Below are 16,460 nucleotides of genomic sequence, written 5' to 3'. Positions count from 1 at the left end.
ACATTCATCAATATATAGAGATCAGGGATAGAATATATCTCTGATCAGAGATGAGCAAATTTTTTTAAGTTGATCAGGCTAAACAGTTTATTAAAGTAAAAGCTAAAATTTTGAAGGACATGGAGAGGCAGGCATTTAAAGTTGTCCTTTTTTCTTGCTCTTTCTTGAGAGGAAGCTTTTCATATGTTTTGAACAATCTTCCATATAACCAACAGAAAAGAATTCACTTTTCTATTTCTGCTGTTACTCAGCTCTTTATCTTTCTAACTGAGAAGGAGATATTTTAGGAGGTTTTTGCCTTTCACATGTCTTACAAGTTTGAATGAAACAAAACTAAACTAATGATCCTGACTTGAAGCAAATGAACACAGACTGTCTGGCATGAAATACACAGAAGTGTGTTAAGTTTCTCTCGGGAGATGATGGCTAAAATTTACTTGCTGTAAAATCTGTAATTTTTAAAATAAATTTGATTTTATAAAAGGTATTTATTTGCTAAGACACTATGGATATAAGGGAGCAAAATAGAAGCATAGGGAAAATGCTTTTTTGGCACAGGAAACATTTTGAGCAGGAAGTAACTGAGTTTTTCTACAAAACTATATGCTTTTTGCCTGGGGGGAAAAAACCCACAAAGCTTGTTTGATTGAAAACCTCCTCCTTTCTTTATTGAGTATTCTACTAGTAACTACTCAGAGCTTTCCAAGTTAAAAAACATATAAGAACTGCTAGTATGGATGTTTCTAATGGGGAAAAAAAAAAAGGGTGGGTGGGGGAAATGTTCTATGGTCACTTCTACCTCCTTCACTTTCTTATAATGATCTAGAGAAAACAGACCTTTCCTCCTGCTTTGTAAATAGGGCATTGCTATAAATGTTGCACTCTCTTTATTTCATAAATAGCATTTGGATGATTAGGTATTTTTATAGATGAATGCCTGGCAGCCAGGCCAGCAGAAGTTTGTAGAGCCTGTTGTATTTCTCAGTCATCTTTTTGTGGAGCTTTTTTAGAAGTTAAAGGATCTTGTGGCCCTCAAATACCTGGTGATTTTTCAGAGATTAAGTCACGGTCACCATCAGTGCTGCTTTGTTGGTGGCTCTGATTTTGTTGACATCAGCATGATTTTTAATGGCTTGTGGTTTTGGGTCAAGAAAGGCCAATCTGTCTTAACTTCTCCAGTTGGAATGATTTCGTAGACTTTTCACAAACTTCGGGCACCCCCAGTGAGGATGAAATGTGGTTCAGTCAAAAGCAGAGTTCTTCTCTATGGATCCAAGTGGATGGTATAGACCAGCTGCACTGGCACAGTCGATGTTGTTAATAGAATTCTGTGTGCGAGGGAAAACTTTGAAGCTCTGTTTGAGAAAAACAGGAAGGTAATTTTTTTTTATCAAAAAGGGAATAATCTATTATTAGTAAAACACTCTTCAGAGTCTGGTTGAAGTGATTTCATTGTCATGCTAATGCTTTACCTTTTGAACAATATAAAGTTTGCACAGTATATAATATTTTTTAAAAAATGTTATAAGAATATTAGTAATGTTACTGCTTCTTTGGAAATAGATGTGATGAAATGTGTTTAGTTCTCAAATCTAGAGCCTAAATAGAAGATTTTTTCCACAGATTCATAATGGATCTGAATAATTTCAGTTTGATTTTTTTTTTAATTTTGACTTTTTTTTTTAATGTCCTTTCTTCAAAACCCTGAATATTTTATGGAGGTAGACAGGGATGGTTGTGTAAACCAGACCAGGTCCTTTTAGACTATTATCTTATGCTGTAAGGTAGAGTATAAAAAGGGCGATCACATGATGGCACAATTACCTATATATATATTTCTCAATTCCCTGTAATTCCTGTTCCCCGTATACATCTTGGGGTTTTGAGGTGGTTATCTTTGAAACAAATTTGGAATGGTAGATATGTAAAAGCAAGTATTAATGCCCTTTAATTTTTTTCAAGTTTACAGTTCAGTCAGGATAGACTTATTTAAATTTGATTTAATTTTAATTTAAATAGTTAAGTTAGGAACCTTGATTTGAATAATTGATTTTGATCTACTTTTGCATTTGTGTATTTTTGTGAGGTTTTTTTTTTTTTGGTCAAAGAAAGGCTGATTCTGTTCATGTATCTGTACATTTTAAAGTTACCAATTAAATTTAGACTGTACACTAAAATTGACTTCTGACCGCAAGGAAGATTTATATCTGTTTCAACACCACCAACCCCCCCCTTACCTCCCCTGCCCCCATTTTGTTGGTGAATGTCTGCCTCCTATGGGGACTTTGGAATACAGTTATGAACAGTTCTGTTGAATGAAACTGCTTATTTTCTAGGTGCAGAAGAGAGGCTTATTAGAAAATGCTGTATAGTAGGAGCTTTAATAAGCAAGAGAATCGTACCTAATGAATCATGGTGTTGGGGGTTTTTTTGTTGGTTGTTTTTTTGGGGGTTTTTTTTTTTGGTATTTCTTGGCATGATGTCCAAAACATTACAATAAAGTCCTTTTCAGACTTTACCTAGCTTTGGTTTGAGTTCTGTTAAGATTTCCTATTGTTTGAAGTCCATGCAGATAGAAATGAGGTAGCTAAATCAGGCAGTTCATTTTAGTACAATAGAGAAAATACTTTCTGAATTGGTGGTCACTGATGTAAAAGATAACTTTGTTTCAAACTGATTCAGAGTATTTTAGCTGTTTTCTCAGAATCTGCTGGTCTTGGAGTATTTTTCCTCTGCTGTTTAAAAACTTTGTAGTATCTCTTCAACAGAATTTAGGCTTTCATAGGGCTTATTATTTTCAAATGCAGTGGTGAATTTGTTTTTTAAAGCAATACATATTTTACTCGCGGTAAAAACGTGACTTCCCCCCCAACTGACTTTTGTCTATTGTCTTATATTAATGTGAACATCTAGTCAGACAGGAAACACCAAATAGCCTTGATGACTCTGTAGACTCACAAGGTTTTTGTAATTTCCCATGTAGCACTCTTCATCTTTCTATCCTATGTCTCCAACTTACTGGACATCTTTAACAGATTGGTTTTGCTGGGCCTGACATTTGAAAATCTTAGTATGGTTTCTTTTTAGATTTCTAGGATGTCAAATCCCCCCACAAATTTGGAGTTTGTAGGGGTGAAATAAAATATCAGCTGAGTGCCTATTGTGTCATCTGAACAGGTGGGGGCCCCACAACTGAATTGTACCTTCAGATAAGCTGTCAACTCCATTAATACAACATTGAGAAGAACAATACAAAAGTCAAGAGACTGTGCTCATGAATCCCACTGTAATTTATTTCATTTTCTTTCTATGCTAAAGATGCACTATGCTGTGAGTTGGAAGAACTTGTAATTAACACAGGGAGTTTAAATTATGGTTTAGTGTTACAACAGCCTTACTTTCTTCTTGGGTTATCCACTAACTTAAGCATTTTTTTACTTCCCACCTATAAATTATGGTGATGCTTCACCACCTCATGAGGTTATGAGACTAAATTAAAAATTGTAAAGCACGTTCAGGTCCTTGGATGGAAGGAGGTATAGAGAACAGTGCTACCTCTTGCTTGAAGAAGTGGATGTACTCTCACAGAAATTCTTAAGGATGACCTTGGAAATTAATGTTATTTAATCAGCTATATAATTTGGGGTATGGCAAGGGGCTGGACTTGTGCTTCCTCTAACTTAAATACAATTTCTTGGCATGTGGTTGTTCAAAAATGCAACTACAAGGTGTTAATACTTACTTATAACACTTAATTTCATTTTAATATTTTTAAAAATTGCCAATAAGCTAAGCTCAAATATATTAAAAAAGGTAGAGGAGAATGTTACAATCCTCTAGTCTGATTTTCTTTGCAATATGATTGTAACAATTAACCTACTGATTCTGATAATGAATGTTTGAAGTGAGAATGTAGACTTGGATTTTAGTGCTGGTAGTTACCTTTCTGTGTACAACATAACACAATGTTTACTCCAGTGAGCTTGTAACCTAAAAAAGACTTGACAAGTCACACTGGACATCTTAATAGAAAAGTTCCATAGATTATTTTTACAGCGTAATCTAATGACAGCCTTGTCTTCCTGTCTGTTGTCTTGTGTTCATATCCTACTGGGAATTGCCCAAGCTGAGATTGAAGTGGGGAACCTTGCACTCCAGTATTAGGAGGGGATTTATAGAAGGCAAAGGATTGAAGAAAGAGAGAAGGAAATCGTTAAGGCTTGTATTCTCCCACTGGTAGGCAATTAGTAGTGAATGTGATGGAAGTTTTCAGGAAGTGCAGCTTATTCAGGACTGCTTAGACGTTAACAATTTTTGAAAAATAAATAGTATATCTCTACATAAAAAGGTTAGCTGAAAGGGCTTTTTAACAGGAACCATGCAGAAAATCTGTATGCCTTATCTGCCTGTACAGGTCTCTAATGATTAAACTGATACTTGGTTTTACCACTTACTGGCAGGTAATGCATGATTATACAGCACTTGTGGTTTTGCTGAAAATATTAGAGGAAATACTCTGTTGTTCTTTAGCTTATTTCTTGTCTTTGTTTTCAGAAATGGGTTGAATTTTTTCTTTAAGCTACTTGCTTGGGTTTACACGGGTTCTGCAAGTATGTTTTCAGAAGCCATACATTCTTTAGCAGACACATGTAACCAGGTGAGTGTTTTTTCCATTCTGCTTAAGCTAGCACTTGTAATAATTTTTCAGGAATAAAGACATACTTATAGTAAGTAGTTGTATTACACTTGAAAGCAATAATTCAATCTACTAGTGTTCCTTAGTTTGCCTATACTGTCTAAATAGTAAACACCAGAGAAATGAAAGCAGTATTTTATTCAGGAGGACTAAAGCGCATGGCAAAATACTTTGTTTTTCTTTACAAAGTTTGCTCATAGATAATATTGGCATTGTAGAGAGGCCTAGAAGTTCCAAGTTTATTAGCCACAACTCTTACTAAAAATTACTCTCAGATTCTGCTGTGGTGTGTATTTATAGTGCTTTTCCTATTCAATAACCTGTGATCATTTTTGTACTGTTTTGTATGGTTTACATGGTTCCTAGAATTAACAGTAATATATTCTAGTTGGAAAAGAGCTAGTACTTCATCTAATGACCATTTAAATAATTTTGAGGCAAAACAGTCTTAAAGGTGTTTTTTAAATAAAGAGTTTGATCTGTGAGAGGGTGGTTTTTTGTTTCACTTTATTATTAAATAATTTCTGGTTTCAGTCATTCAGATTACAAAGCCTGCCCAGAGTGTGACAAGCTCTGTGTGCCTGCAGTGGGAGGAAGATGTACTCTTTTCTGTGTGTTATGTAGTATACATGTGTATTTTTTAGCTTCCCAGAGACAAAAGCAAATCTCACTTACAAAGTAATGTTGTTGTTATATACAGTTTTTATCAAACTGTAGGCAGATGAAGGCATATTTTGTCAGAAATTCACATTACTTTAGAAATACTGCTAAGCCCTAAGTTGTTTCTGCTGTTCCCCAATGTGAGTGCAAAGCTGTTGTTGCTCTGTTGGAAATTTACGTGACAAAACTAGGGGTTTCAACTAGTGGTTTCTGCAGTTTTATCTAGCTGCTATCTTATTTTTTTTATATTGATGCCAGTAATTTGATGGAGGGTTTATAAGCTAACAGTAAAATAACTGACCGAGTCTTGAAACCTTAAATGCAGAAGAAATCTAGAAAGAGTCACCTGTAATTATAAATAAAATCTGTTTGAATGGTGTTTGGACTAGTATTTCTGCTAATATACTATTATTTGTAGTACATCTACATTATTTCAAACTGCCTGCCCCAATTAGTTCTGTTCTTTTCTAAACTATTGTTTTTTCATATAATAGATTGTTCTATACTTTGGTTGCAATTTATTTTCCCTGTAACTATCAAGATGGAAGTGCACCAAAAAAGGTTAAACAGGTTATAATATTAGTCAAATATACAAACATTAGGAAATAAGTCTCAGGACAGGCTTAATTTTGTTTGTTACAATGCATATGCGTAATGTGACCAGCCTTATCTTTAGGAAATGGTGTCAGAACAAAATCTCAGTAATTTGGGTTACGTGCTTCTTCCTCTCTGTCTTGCTCCCTGCCCTTCCTGGACAAGAATGATGTGTCGGTCATCTTAAAGGATTATTGAGTGCCTGTCCAGATAATAAAAAAATTAAAATTAGGCGTTTTTTAATTTTGTATTAATGTAAGAATGCAACAAGTCAGAATGTAGATTTTTGAAGTGTTTTTTAGAAATGAGTTGAAAGAGAGGAGTTCTGGTAAGCAGAACTGTGCTCAGCTACTTCATGGATCATAAATGGGACTGGAAACTAAGATGATGTACAAAGTATACCTCTCTCTTATTTTGGTTAAATGTTAACTTGAAATACTTTTCCTGTCAGTTATTGTAATAGAATGACAGACTTTGTTGCTTTGTCATCTCTCGGTAGAATAATGATGAGAATTTGAGCATCTCTGTTTCTTTTTCTATTCCTAGACTGCCTTAGCAGCCTCTCATAGTACAAGTAGCCACATACCTGGCACATTTAGTTTGATAGGTGGTGCGGCAGACTCAGAGCTGGGCATGTAATATTAGTGTGCAGGGACAAAATTAATGTTTTTTCCACTATTTTCTCTAGTGTGCTTGAGGCATACATTACGAGACCTTGTAATTTTCCATTCTCCCAATGTAGAAAGAATTTTTCATGTTGCAGTTTTTGATATAGCAAGGCTTTGTAAACAAAAAAAGTACTTAAAGATGAGTGGCTGAAACCCTCCTGCAGCAGTCCTTGGATAGCTTCTGATTTATACAAAAATGCAAGTCTTGTGCTTCTCCAAATTTGAGGAATGTATGGAACCTTAGAGCAGACTTAATATCTTAAAAAGCATTTTAATGTAATTTTGGCTACCTTTTTGCTTCAGTTGTATCTAGTATGTTTCTCTGTCCAGAAAGACTGAGTTGAGGATTCACATTTTGTTTGCTATTTTTCTGTAAATGGTTTTACACAACCTTTCAGCTGTTCCAGCTGTAAAGTGAAGGCAGGGGCACTACTAACTCAACTGATAATACTTAAAGAAATTTATGGGGAGGCAGCCTTAAAATGTGTGATTTTTCACTTGGCCAAGCATGTCAATTTGTAGGTGAACCAAGTTTGATAGTGGTATTATCTACCACTTATAAGTGGAAGAGCTATTCTGGTTTTTAAATGTGAAAGTTAAATGTTCCACTGGAAATGCAGGGGGGTTTTGCTCAAATATTCGAGTATGTGGTTTTGGGAAAAACGCAGGAGAAACCTTGCTGCCTCAAAGCAGCTTGCTGCTGCGAAAACCAGTGTGTCTAAATTTTAATACTCGTTATTATGTTTCAATAATTCATAGTCCTAAACCAAAGCATGTGCTTTGCAAAATTGAGGTCTAGATTTATAACTTACTGCATCAGTAGTTTAATACATGCCTAATTAAATATATCCCAAATAGGCCATTTAGATAGCAAGAGGTTTTTCTTTAATAGATATATAATATATATATTATGTAATATATATAAAAAATAATTTTTTCTTTAGTTTGGAGAGTACGAAGTTCACTACTGAAAGAAGCTCCAGTGTAAAATTATTGCTTTAAATGTAGTATCCTATCACCATAGTCTCTCTATAATTTCTCTTCAAGAGGGATTTATTTAAATAGCTTTGTTTCCTGAACAACTTCATTCCTTCACATTGAAGCAGGGCAACAACACTTGTGATTGCACGTAATGTTCGTTTTTTGTTGAAATTCTAAAATTATAATTAACAGTAATTATATATATACACACACTATATAATTGCCCATATATTATATATATAGGTATAATTAACAATTTTGGGGGGGCAGTAGATTTAGGTGACAGATTTTGAGGTTTATATTCCAACTCTAATAAAATATCAGTAACAAAGCATATGTGCAGATCAGCAAATTGCATGTGCCTTTATCTTTCAAGTTCAGTTGATATAGAATGTTTCAAATTTTTTTTTTTTTAACAAGGGTTTTTTCCTTTTATCCTAAATAGGCATTGCTAGCTTTGGGCATCAGTCAGTCTGCAAGGACGCCTGACCCTAGTCATCCGTAAGCTTTTTGAGTAAACAATGATTTTGGTAATTATATATAGGAGTAAGTTCAGTTCTTGTTTGTGCATCACCTTGTTCTTTTTAATCTTCTGTTTCATATAGTTTCTGAAATGCATTGTTTCTGATTTTACAATAGATAAAATAAAAGGGTTTTCTTCCAAACTGCAGGAGTTGTAGCTTCAGTGGCTTGATGAATGTTGTATTTCATGATTTTTTTTTTTGTGGTCTGCAGGGTTGTTTCTCTTACATGTTGCCACGCCTCTCTCCGGCTGCCGTTTCTGTACCCCCTGCAACTTTTTTTCCTTCTTAAATATATTATCACAGAGGTGCTGCCACTATTGCCGATTGGCTCGGCCTTGGCCGGCAGTGAGGTCCGTCTTGGAGCCGACTGGTATTGGCTCTGTTGGACATAGGGGAAGCTTCTAGCAGCTTCTCACAGAAGCCACCCCTGTAACCCCCCTGCTACCGAAACCTTGCCACGCAAACCCAGTACAAAGTTATTCTAGGCTCTTCTACCTCTTCCGATGGATAGATTTACTTTGTTTTTAAACACTGTTCATGTGAATGGCAAGATTTTTTAAAAACTAAAAAATACTGTCCTCTTCCTGTTTTCAACAAAGTGCTTTTCTGCAAGGCAGCTACTTGTCTTGTAAGGAGATGTGTTTGACTTAAACTACTCTGTTTTTATCTGAGTAATAGGGATATTATTGTTAAGTTCTTACAACTTCATGAAAGTTAGAAGCTAATCTCTCCATGATGTTTTCTTGGCGTTGACCTGCTTTACAATTCACACGTTTGGGCAAGTCATTCATGCTGTAAGCACTAGTTCAGAATATGTCTAATTTACAGAATTAGTTAAGATTTTCTTCATTAAGAGCATCAGGTAATTTGAAAAATATTTTAATCTTAAATTTGTCTAAATATTCATTGTGTCTCCTTCCTCTTTCCCACTTTTTTTCCTTTCTTCAATATAGTCTTTTGTACTATTGGTTTTTAAATGTTGCTAAAGAAATATAGTGTTTGTAGTAGCAGTTAATACCAAAAAAAAAAGGGAATAAATGTACGCTTTTAATATTGCTTTAGCTCTTCCCACTGCTCTTAAGAACTGCAAGTGTTGAACGTCTGCAGTTAGCTGAACTACTTAAAGATGTCACAAATTTTAATCCCTTTAAATTAGCATTATAAAATACGTAGGCTGGCTGCCTATAAGGCTAGAGTTTTCATTTAGAAGTAGCATTTCAAGGAAATGTAAAAGTAACATGAATGTTGGGGGGGTTTTTTGTTTGTTTTGGTTTTTTTACAGTAGTAAAATCCTCAGTCTGTGCACAGGAGCTGATACAGCTGTGTAAATAGCTTGTTTAAAAATGAATTAGAAAAAGATCTATGCTTGATATCCTTGGTGTGTACTAGATATCCTTTTCCAGGTGGCTTTTTTTTGCTTGGGTTGTATTGGATTTGGCAGCTTTGTCTTAAATAGATGTCCAGTCATGTGATGATAATTGAAGACATATAAAAATTAATGGAAAAAACTTGTAGATATGCTTGCAGAGATAAAGAATTTTATTTTCCTAAATTACTTCCTTTGTTTTCATCTAGGTATGGTTTCACAAACATGCGCTATATTGCCTCCCTTATTAGTGGGGTGGGCATTTTCATGATGGGTGCAGGACTTTCTTGGTATCATGGGATCATAGGTTTACTCCACCCTCATCCTATAGAATCTCTTCTCTGGGTAAGCTAATCTTGTCTGATATTGTATCTAATGCTGGTGACTTAATAGAAAGTAATGGCATGGTCTGAAATTCACTTTCTGAGTCAGTTTGAATCCCAACACAATTAACTCAAATGATCCTAAATGAGAATGTGTTTTAAGAAAAAAATCATGTTAAACTATAGCTGATCTTATAGCAAAATGAGCTGTTCTTTAAACGCTGCATCTTCCCTTCACACCTCTGAAGAGGTCTTCCTTTCCCATTTTGCAATATATTGCATAAATCAAATATTGTTGGTTGCCTTCTGTTTAAGGACAGCTACATGACACAGTGGGTAATGAGGTTCTGGAATGCTGTGTTTGAATAGTCTATGGTGAAGAGATCTGTACAAATATGCATATAACGTAATAGAGACTTTTCTTTTATACAGGCATACTGCATTTTAGCAGGGTCATTGGTATCTGAAGGAGGTACGCAGTTTCAAGAAATATTTCTATTTAAGTATTCATAATCTCGAAGAGTACAGTGTGAGTAATTACAGTAATAATTGGCAGTTGCTTACACAGTAAAGTTTTGAGCTCTGTTGCAAATACTTGTGTTGTAAACAAAAAAAAAAAAGTTGGGAAAACTTTTTTTCTTACCTGTCTATATAATAAGAAGTTGAAGAACACATTTGGGAAGTACATGTAGAACGCCTTTTTGGTATTCAACTATCAGCGGATATAATTGTTCTGATTTGTATGGGAGATGCATGTAGAAAAGAAGATAACTTTATGCTTTGTCATTACTCAAATTATCAATAACAGAGCTTTCTTGATGTTGCTATGATATGAAGTTCCATCTTTTCAAAATGGAAACAAGTCTTTTTGCCTCTAAACATTTTCAGCAACTACTTTGGTGTTGTTTCAGCTACCCTTCTTGTTGCTATAAATGAAATTCGCAGAAGTGCTCGAGCCAAGGGTCTGTCATTTTATCAATATGGTATGTGTCGTTACAGCAATAAGGTATGTGGTTATTTAAAACAGAATCTATTTACCAGTGTTTGCATAACGATAGAAACAATTTTGTCTGTTTTCCCTTTCCCCTTGCTATATTGATCTGTTTTCTATTCTAGTAACAAATACATTCTACAAATTAGATGAAAACCTGTTAAGAAACAATACTTCGATACTTTTAGTAAACTACTTGCATTTTTCATGTTAAATGCCCCTTAAAATTTTTCAAACATTTTGGAGAAGCTTCCATAATTGGCACAGGGCTTGTTCTGTGTATTTATGAATGCTTCCAGAAGTGTGCATATGCAAAAATTTGGTTTACGCTTATATACTTACGGAAATTTTTCTTTTAAGTTGCTGGTGTTAATATAGTTTAAGTACTGTGCATAATGTAGTAAAGCTAGCTTTCCAAAGCAGTGTTATTTTTTTGTTGTTGTATATGCAGTTGTGCAGAGTTGTGATCCTAGTACAAACGTGGTGTTACTGGAGGATGCTGCAGCAGTTCTGAGCGTGGCTGTAGCTGCTACCTGTATGGGTCTGACTTCTTTAACAGGTAAAATTCTGCCTCAAACTGAGGCAAGCAGGATGTGAATTTCCTCCTGTGCATGATATGAACACAGAGCACTTAGTTTATATTGGTTGAGTAAAATACATCTCTACTCTTTTTCTGATACTTGTACTGTGTAAGTTTCTGGAGGTTTATACTGTTCTCTGATCTGATTTCTAGTAGTTTGAGTTGAAAATATGTAAAATATGAAAAAACCCATACTTTTTTTAATGTCTTATTGGTGGGGTTAAGCTTGAAAGAGTACTCACAGATGGGTCTAACTTCTTTTTGAGCTATTTTGTAATACAAACTAAGGGTTTTTTAACTGAAGGTGTGTTTATTGTAGTCAGTTAGGTAAATCACTTTGTGCCACGGTGGGATTACATAATTTGAGCTTCCTTATTCAGTGGTGTGCAGCTCCATGTGCATGTGGGGAGGATTTAAGGAAGCAGTTCTTTCCTTCCTTTTGATATGTAGTGGTATTAGTGTTATCTTCAGATACAACAGCTGCTCCTGAACGGTGCGGCAAACCTAACTCATGCAGGTAGGATGATCTATATGGCAACTGATTCAAAGTCTGTCTTTGCTGCACAGTTAAGTTTTCTAAAGAGGAAATATTATTTATTTGTCCCTTTTTAAGTATTGGCTTTGGCTTTTCAATTGTTTAAAAAACCAAATGTGGTAATTTTGTTTCTTTGTGGCTTCTAATGAGTTAGTTGCAAGTTTCTGTTTTATATAGAAGGCAGTTTTTTATTCCATCTCTAGTTTCTTTCATAAACTTAAAAATACCTTACTGTTTCTACAAATCTGAATATGAATGAATACGTGTTTAAAACTTCGAAGTACTGTATTCCAGAAATGGTTAATACTTGCAAGTTTCCGAGTTACTGATAAAAGAACACAGACTTTTGTGCTACTACCTGTGTTTAGGTGTATATAATTTTTTATTAATAAAGGTAAATCTGTACACAGAAACCCAAATAGCTGATGAGTTTATTCATTTATTAGTCCTGCAGGAGACAGGAGTGGCTGAGGGACAGGAGGGACTTGAAACTTTATCTTAAGATAACTTGTTTTCTTCCAGTTTCATCTTGTTCCTCAGTAGGAAAGAATTGCCAGTGCATTAAAAAAACCAAACCACCCCAAAACCAAAACAAAAAAAGCCCACCAAAACCCAAAACCCAACACCCCTCCCCCTCCAAAGCCCTCAAAACTATGTACTCTTTACAGTGTGAAATCTGAATTATCTGCTATGTTTTATAAATGCTCTGTGAAACTAATTTGACATGTCTTGTTTAGGAAACCCTTATTATGACAGTGTGGGGTCTCTAGGTGTTGGAACTTTATTAGGAACTGTGTCAGCATTTCTAATCTACACTAACACTGAAGCCCTTCTGGGACGATCCATTCAGCCTGAACAACTGCAGCGACTCACCGAGTTACTGGAAAGCGATCCTGTAGTAAGGTAAGAATCTTTACAGCTCAATCTCTACTAAGAACAACAAAAAGCAAACAAATAACATTTGGAAAAAATAGTTCAAGGACTTTAAATGAGAGAAATCTGGTGAAATTGATTATTTTTAGGGTGGATTCTTCTGTATTGAGATTTTAGAATCTTAATTATTACTAACTTCTATTTCTGCGATAAAAATTTCAATAAGTGAATACTCATACCCCTCATGTTCCACAGCTGAAATAAAATTGCAAATATGTTCTAACAGTTACACTAATTACAGGAGTTGACAATGACTTAATGAGAAAGCCATCACAAAACTATTTTCAAATGCATGAAGTGCAAGTGCTTACATGATACTGTAATGTTGCTTTTATAGTTTATTAGCACTTTAAATATTTAATTCTGTTACTGTTAATATTCAGTGTCTGGAATTCTGTAGCTGTTGGCAGTGAAGTGCTGCAGTATTATGATGTAATAGATTCTGCATGGTAGATGCTTACAAAATGAACTTAATGCTAATTTCTCTTTAGAAATCTGCAATTTGTAGTGAAATAAACTTATAACTCATTGTAATTATGAAATCTTGTTTAAATGCTTTTTAAGGAGCTATTTTAGCTTTAACCCTATTAACCTTAATTTAGAAGCAACTCCCTTTTTGTTTTCTTCTTATTCTATATTCAGGAATATATTTCTGTGTAAATCAGCTGGAATATTTTAGTGCTTTTTTTTTATTTGTAGTCATTACTGAGCTCTGGAAAAAAAAAAAAAACCAAGCCCATTAGTTAACACCAGAATACTTGAAAGAAACAAAGTGCTGCATCATCTTAGTTGCAAGCAACAGGTCTGAACAACATGCCCTTCATTCCAGACGCTAAACAAGATTCCTTTCTTATTTTGGAACAGAATTGTGTTAGAATTTTCATGTGTCAGTAACTAAACTCTTTTAAAGTATTTGTGGTGGCCCTGGATTAGTCTAAATGGTGGAGTATGTGTCAACAGTGCTGTGTTAGACTAGGTGAGTTCACATGGTTATTTGTACATGACTTCTGTAGTTCTTTTTTCCAAAGTGCACAGTTGACTTTTGCTTATCTCAGACTGGAATCATAAAATTTCTCCTATTCCAAGCACCCTTTTATATTATATTCCATTTTGTAGATGGCTATAACCTCTCAACAGAGCAGACTTACTTCATCTCCTTCTTGCTGTAGACATTTTTTAAAAACAAGAAGTAACTTTATTCTTCCTGCTTTTTTTAAAATTAAAAAACTGAAGACTTGGTAAAAAACGTGCGTGTTTCTCTTAAGGTTAGAAGCTGAAACTCATTTAGGTACTTCTCATAACACTGTTTGCAGGACCTTCTGTATATGCACTTTTGTCTTGAGTGATCTCTTTCTTAGATCCATTACGTTATCCACTTTGATTTCTTCTAGCGTACACTTCATCTTTGACCAAGTTCTTGTTGTAACAAGCCTAATATCTTGAACTTGGTTAACTTACATCTTCTAATAAGACATTGGGTCTTGATCCCAGAATTCTCTGAGGTGTAAATGTATATTACCGTTGCTTTTAACTAGGGAAAATTTTGGGAAAAAGCTACTCTAAATTTTTTTTTTCTTATTCCAACCTTTGGTTAGTTATGTTTTTTGGTTGGTTTGTTTTCAACTTTTTCCTGTGAAATGAGGAAGTCTTTTAGCTTCAAATATTTCTTCAAAAGGCTACTTGTACATTTTCATCACATAGCTTTGGGCTTGTAAGAGTTTCAACATTTTCTTGTACATTCAAAATCCCATTTTCTTAAATGGAGTTGTGTAGTAGTATGTCCTGCTCTTTACATTTTTTTTCTAGTGACACAAAATGTAAAAGAAAAAGCTCCTGAGTACTGGTCTGCTTCTGAAGCTGTGACTCATATTTGCTCTTTTTATTTCAACCTTTCAGGGTTTTAAGCTATCAAACTGTATCTGAGTTCTCAATGCAATCCTTTTTGCAGTTGCTGCTTCCCAGAACAGTCCTCCCTTGCTCTTTCAGGGAGGGTTTGCAATCTTTATTTTCAGATGTGTTCTGCCAGATATGAAGGGGATATATTAGGGAATCATTTAGTATTCACCAGAAGGTATTTTAGATCCAAATTGACCAAAGGGTCCAGAAGGTCTGATTTCCACTCTCCCCTGCCCCTGTCAGCACCACCACCACTTAGCTTACTGTTCTAGCAGTAGGTTGCCTGAACATCATGTTCCGCTGCTAATTATGAAGTGTTTCATTTATCAGACAATAGTAACTGCTGTGCTACTAAAATAAATCTGTGTTGTTGATTTTTTTTCCCAGCTAAATCTTGATTTATTTTTTTTTTTTTTTCAACAGAGGGCAGTTTGACAAGACCTACATTCCCTAAAACCTTAATGACTGGAATTAATGCTCTTAATATATAATTTTTTTCCCCACCTTTTTCACTGTTTTTCCTTGGGTTGTCAGGTGAAGCTGTCTTTAGTTAAATGGATTGCCTCATTTACTGTTCTTAAATTTTGGCACAGTGTTGTTAATCTACTCTTTTTTGAATTCTCATCAGTATTGCAGGATGAAAAATTAATTGGCCTTCACAGTTATTCTTAGTTCTTTTTACTCTTGAATGCAACTTATGGAGCCTGCTGAATTAGAAGCATTTTCTTTCTTTTAAATATCCAATATGCTTCTCTGCTACTAATAGGGAAATGTTTTGTTGTACTAATACAGTTTTGCTTTTTTAGATCGAGATGACAATGATTATTGCATGTTTCTGCCTAATCTGTATCATCAGTAACAATTTTACCATTTCCATCTAGTAGCAGGCTTGTTTCCAGGTTATCTTTTGGTGTTGCTATACTTAAAAAATGTTGGTTTGTATCACATACAGTGCCTTTTTTTATGCTTCTCCTATCAGTTTGCTGGACATCATAATTTCTTTCTTAGGCTCATGGCTATTTATTTCCCCTTTCTTTTCATTTTGCTTGGTAATTTCTAGTTGTAGCCCTTATTTCATTTGTGATCCAGAATGGGCTTTCAGTCAGAGTTTTTCTCAGCTGGAAAATTATTTGGTTTTGTTTTTTGCTATACAAACATTCCATTCTTAACTCTCATTCACACCTTTGGTGTCTCTTTCTTGTGTTCAGCTTAACTGAATTGTAGGAGATTAGGCTTTCAGAACTGTGAAATAAAATATATGATGTGGTACAGACTGTCCTGATTCCGTTCTTATGGAATGTAATCATGGATCCCTAGGCATAAACTATTCTTAGTGACAGTTCCATCTTTAATTTTTACTTCATTGTAACAGCTATTGGGTAATGGTGCTACTGTTGTGCTGGAAAATCTGTTATTCTGGTTGGAGGAAAAAAAAAATATTACAACTGATGGCTCAAAACCAGTAACTTGATATCCTCTGACAAATTTTTCTTTAATGTGAAACTTGCTCTTTTCCCTAGTTTGAATTGCCTACTAGCCATCCAGAAGCTTCCATAAGAAAGCTTTGTAGCTTAAGTTTTAGCCTACACATTTGTATTTTTGAATTATTAGTGATTTTTCTCCTCCTGACTCACTGTCTTATCTTTCTTGGACAGATTATAAGCAGTAAGGTAGACATTTTTTTCTTCACATTTACAGAATATGCATCATTCA

The 16,460-nt window shown here is 34.7% G+C and overlaps 1 protein-coding gene across 3 annotated transcripts in view; it reads left to right on the top strand.

Annotated features, from left to right (window-relative positions):
* Positions 1 to 16,460, top strand: part of SLC30A9 (solute carrier family 30 member 9) — a 43,195-nt gene that overhangs the window by 14,035 nt on the left and 12,700 nt on the right. For 2 of the 3 annotated variants that reach the window (XR_008234143.1, XM_052780163.1), the window contains exons 9-15: positions 4,555 to 4,657; positions 8,045 to 8,100; positions 9,699 to 9,834; positions 10,245 to 10,284; positions 10,724 to 10,795; positions 11,255 to 11,362; positions 12,656 to 12,821. Coding sequence is in view for 1 of the 3 variants with exons in the window: in XM_052780163.1 (XP_052636123.1) it covers positions 4,555 to 4,657; positions 8,045 to 8,100; positions 9,699 to 9,834; positions 10,245 to 10,284; positions 10,724 to 10,795; positions 11,255 to 11,362; positions 12,656 to 12,821 (681 nt within the window). In the remaining 2 variants the exon portion in view is untranslated. Of the gene's footprint in view, positions 1 to 4,554; positions 4,658 to 8,044; positions 8,101 to 9,698; positions 9,835 to 10,244; positions 10,285 to 10,723; positions 10,796 to 11,254; positions 11,363 to 12,655; positions 12,822 to 13,550; positions 13,828 to 16,460 lie in introns of all 3 variants that reach the window. The other variant, XR_008234144.1, reaches the window with a different exon arrangement.

This window comes from Harpia harpyja, chromosome 2 (assembly GCF_026419915.1).
Source record: "Harpia harpyja isolate bHarHar1 chromosome 2, bHarHar1 primary haplotype, whole genome shotgun sequence".
In the NCBI taxonomy this organism is placed as follows: Eukaryota; Metazoa; Chordata; class Aves; order Accipitriformes; family Accipitridae; genus Harpia; species Harpia harpyja.
Note: the sequence above shows the minus strand (reverse complement) of the source record. Positions and strands in the feature narration are given on the sequence as shown.